Source organism: Colobus angolensis, unplaced genomic scaffold, assembly GCF_000951035.1.
Source record: "Colobus angolensis palliatus isolate OR3802 unplaced genomic scaffold, Cang.pa_1.0 Scaffold115, whole genome shotgun sequence".
Classification (NCBI taxonomy): Eukaryota; Metazoa; Chordata; class Mammalia; order Primates; family Cercopithecidae; genus Colobus; species Colobus angolensis.
Window position 1 is genome coordinate 536,517 of NW_012112586.1, and position 4,238 is coordinate 540,754.

At 50.9% G+C, this 4,238-nt stretch overlaps 1 protein-coding gene across 1 annotated transcript in view; it reads left to right on the plus strand.

Moving 5' to 3' along the window:
- Window positions 1-4,238, plus strand: part of GOLGA3 (golgin A3) — an 81,583-nt gene that overhangs the window by 33,559 nt on the left and 43,786 nt on the right. The window contains exon 7 of the mRNA XM_011960757.1: window positions 2,155-2,427. Coding sequence (XP_011816147.1) covers window positions 2,155-2,427 — 273 coding nt within the window. The remainder of the gene's footprint in view (window positions 1-2,154; window positions 2,428-4,238) is intronic.

The window sequence follows — 4,238 nt, forward strand, 5'->3', positions numbered from 1 at the left end:
GTGATCCGCCCATCTCGGCCTCCCAAAGTGCTGGGATTACAGGCTTGAGCCACCGTGCCCGGCCTAATTTTGTATTTTTAATAGAGATGGAGTTTCCATGTTGATCAGGCTGGTCTCGAACTCCTGATCTCTGGTGATCCACCCCCCCTTGGCCTCCCAAAGTGCTGGGATTGCAGGTGTGAGCCCCCGTGCCCAGTTGCCTGGCTCATTTTAAAAACTTTTTATAGAGACAGTCTTGCCGTTGCCCAGGCTGGTCATGAATTCCTGGCCTTAAGTTATCCTCCCACCTCCGCCTCCCAAAGTGCTGGGATTACAGGTGAGAGCCACTGCATGTGGCCAACCTCTTTTTATGTTGTTTTTTGTTTTTTTGAGACAGAGTCTTGCTCTGTTGCCAAGGCTGGAGTGCAGTGTCACGGTCTTGGCTCACTGCAACCTCCACCTCCTGAGTTCAAGTGATTCTCCTGCTTTAGCCTCCCAAGTAGCTGGGATTACAGACGCATGCCACCGTGCCTGGCTAATTTTTGTCTTTTTAGTCGAGATGGGGTTTCACCATGTTGGCCAGGCTGGTCTTGAACTTCTGACCTCAAGTGATCCACCTGCATCGGCCTCCAAAGTGTTGGGATTACAGGCGTGAGCCACCGCGCCTGGCCTAACCCGTTAACTTTTATCTGAAATGCAAGGTTCCCCTCTCCTAGCAGTGGAGCTCCCCGGTCCTTTGCATGAAAGGCGTCTCAGTGTGTTGGCGGGGTCCCCTTGCTCTGGCTTCCTGTCTGTGGCACCCCTGCTTTTACTCTGGTTTTTCTTTCAGGAGGCATGACAGTAAGTAGCTGTGTTAGTTTGGACTCACATTTGTAAGTGAAAGAAACCCATTTTTAATTTGCTTGAGCAAAAAGTGAATTTACTGTACTACATGCACATGGGATCCGAGGAATGCTGACCGCTGTGAGAGGTGGGGTGTTGCCAGGCCTTGAGAGCCACTGGAACCAGGTCCAGAACCCCTGAGGACCCTCCCTTCCCCTTCACATGTCTTGGTTCTTTGACTGAACTGACCCACCTGCTAGTCAGCAGTTAGGGGGCAGGAAAAAGACTGAAAATCACTTCATTGAAAGAAGTCTTTCTTTATTCCATTTGATGAGGAACTATGTTTTAGTTTGTGTTGTGGTTAATTTATATATAATCATGTTAGTGGGCGAACTGAGGTAACAGGTGGCTATAGAATTGTCACTGGTTCAACCCAGGCCTTTACCCAGCAGGCAGTCTTCGAGCAGAAGCGCAGTTCTGGGTTCTGTCTCTGCTTCGCGGGTGGTGTTCTGATGACATAATCCACCTCTTTGCCGTAGGGTCCTCGCCTTGGAGGATAAGCTTAGGCTTTGAAATGACTCCAGAATCAGCCTTTGTAAATGTGAGGCTGTGACTCTGATGAACACTGCTGTTCCCGGTGCCTGCTAGAAAGATTGTCAGCTGTGTTTTAAGCGTTTGTGATTTTTGTTTGTTTTAAACAGTTGACTTTCATGAGATTTCTTACTGGTTTTACTTAAATGGAAAGGAAACATTGGCTGGGTGCAGTGGCTCACGCCTGTAATCCCAACACTCTGGGAGGCCAAGGCGGGTGAGCGGGTCACTTGAGGCCAGGAGTTTGAGACCAGCCTGGCCAACATGGTGAAACCCCGTCTCTACTAAAAAGACCAAAAATTAGCTGGATGTGGTGGTGGGAGCCTGTAATCCCAGCTCCTCGGGAGGCTGAGGCAGGAGAATAGCTTGAATCTGGTGGTTGGAGCTTGCAGTGAGCTGAGATAGTGCCACTGCACTCCAGCCTGGGCGCTAGAGCGAGACTCCATCTCAAAAAAAAAAATAAAAAGAGGAAATGTTACTGTCGTTACTACATAAGTTCTATAGCCAGAGTGGAGGCATGGAGGACGAGTTCACCTTACAGGGAGGACATGACACCAGCGGGGCTGTGGGCCTTATCCTGGCCACCCCGCCTGTGGGACGGGGCCCATGGGCTGCTCTTCTCATAGTGAACGCCTTTGTGGGGTGAGAAGGTACCGTGCTCATGAGTCTGGATCCTCTTCTTTCCTACTCCAGCTGCGTGTCTGAAAAGCGACATCACTTGTTGTTAAATCCATGGTGGTCCAGCGTACTCTGTCTTTCCAGGTGCTGAGGTAAACAGAGCTTCCACGGAAGGAGAAAGCCCGGACGGACCTGGCCAGGGAGGCCTCTGTCAGAACGGGCCAATGCCACCCTCGCCAGACCCTCCGTCATCTCTCGACCCCACCACAAGCCCAGTGGGCCCTGATGCCTCTCCAGGTGTGGCTGGTTTCCATGACAACCTAAGGAAGGCTCAGGGAACTAGTGCTGAGGGCAGTTTTAGAAAAGAAGCTTTGCAGTCTCTCAGACTCAGTCTTCCTATGCAAGAAACGCAACTGTGTAAGCATCCGTTCCCGCCGCTTTTCCCACCCTCCACGTTTGTGTCACTCAGCCCCTTGGGAGCAGGTGCCCCGCGCACTTGCTCTCTGAGCCGCTGTGTGCCTGTGCCTGCCGTGTGCCATCCAAGCCCCATGCAGGGCTGTGCGTTTAGCAAAGAGAGCTTCACATTAGAGAGTGAAGATGCAGTTGGAGTCCAGGCTCTGCTACGGTCTGACTGGCAGCGGTGCTGACGCTCTTGTGTTAAAGGCCGGCCTGCATGTCCTGTGTCACCCAGGTGCTTGGTAAGCAGACCGTGGGCATCCAGCCTGTTTTGTTTTTTTAATTAGAGTCAGGATCTTGCTCTGTCGCCCAGGCTGGAGTCCAGTGGCACAGTCAGAGCTCACTGCAGCCTCTGCCTCCCAGGCTTAAGGTATCTTCCTGCCTCTGCCGTCAAGTAGCTGGGACAACAGGTGCACGCCACCACACCTGGGTAATTTTAATTATTTTTTATTTTTATTTTCTTATAGAAACAGGGTCTCACCATATTGCCCAGGCTGGTCTTGAACTACTGGGCTCAAGTGATCGTCATACCTTGGCCTCCCAAAATGCTAGGATTATAGGCGTGAGCCACTGGGCCTGGCCTGCAGTATATTTTTAAAAATTTCTTAAAACTAAATAAAAACAACAAAAACCCCCAAATTACTGAAATCAAACTGCATTTCACATGTGTTTATTTGAAACAATTCTGAAAACTCATTGCCAGCGTTTAAGTTGAGAAGTAGCATGTAAAAAATCTAGATTCCTGATTTTTTTCAACTTAGTTTATTTACTTTTGGGGTCCTGATGTTACAGATGTGTGAGCTCTGGCCCGGGTGCCTCTGTGACAGCAGTGCTGGGTCTGTATGCACGCCTTTGCGGGATGCCCCTGGTCATCTGTTCCTGCTGGCGCCTGGCTCTGAGCCTGTCTGCTGCATCAGTGTTTGGTTGAAACCCTGCTCATTTCGCCGACTTGTGTAAATATCTGTCTGATGGCCATAGGCCTGGGTTGGCCACTTACAGTCTAGCCATCTGGACCACTTTGCCTCGTGAAAAGGACTAGAGATCTTTTCAGTGATAAAATGTATAAACTAATAATGGTACATTTACAGTGAAATTCTTGGGGACTGCTCTGATTTTAGGGATTATTTAGGACAGTAGCTGCTCATCTCCTCAGCATCCACATGTAAGGAGGGTGCTGTGTGTAAAGCGTTGCTGCGTGATTATGCTTCCCTCCTCTGGTCGGCACCCAGGCCATCGGGCCGTGTCTGCTGTTGGCTTAGGAAGGGCGAGGGCCACACGCTCCGCCCTGGGAAGTGGAGTCCTGGGTTTGTAACTGTGACACGTTGGCACGCACCGTGCAACCCTTTCATCACCAAAATGAAAGTCTGGGTTTTAGATACTTTAAATTCTGGTTTTGGCTAAAACGTTATGATTTTCCCCTCCTGTCCTGGAGCATGACCTCGGATTGGAGTCTCGTCTGTCTGGAGACTGAGATAACCTGCTTCCAGCCCTGGAGGGCGGAGCCTGTGCAGCATTGACTCTGCAGTGAGGCCTGGCGCCAGGCTTCAGCCGTTTGAGTACCACCAGAGCCTTTTCGTAACGTGGCTCGTGACTGCAGGAGCTGAGATGAGCCGTGCGTCAAAGCAGACCCCAAATGTAACTGCGCAAGGAAATGCACGCGGGGTCTCGTGACCCCATGGCGGCTGAGCTCCTGTGGCTGGGTACTGCCTGTAACTCACCCCCAGATATAATTGTGCAAGGAAATGCCCCTGGGGTCTCGTGACCCAGCGGCG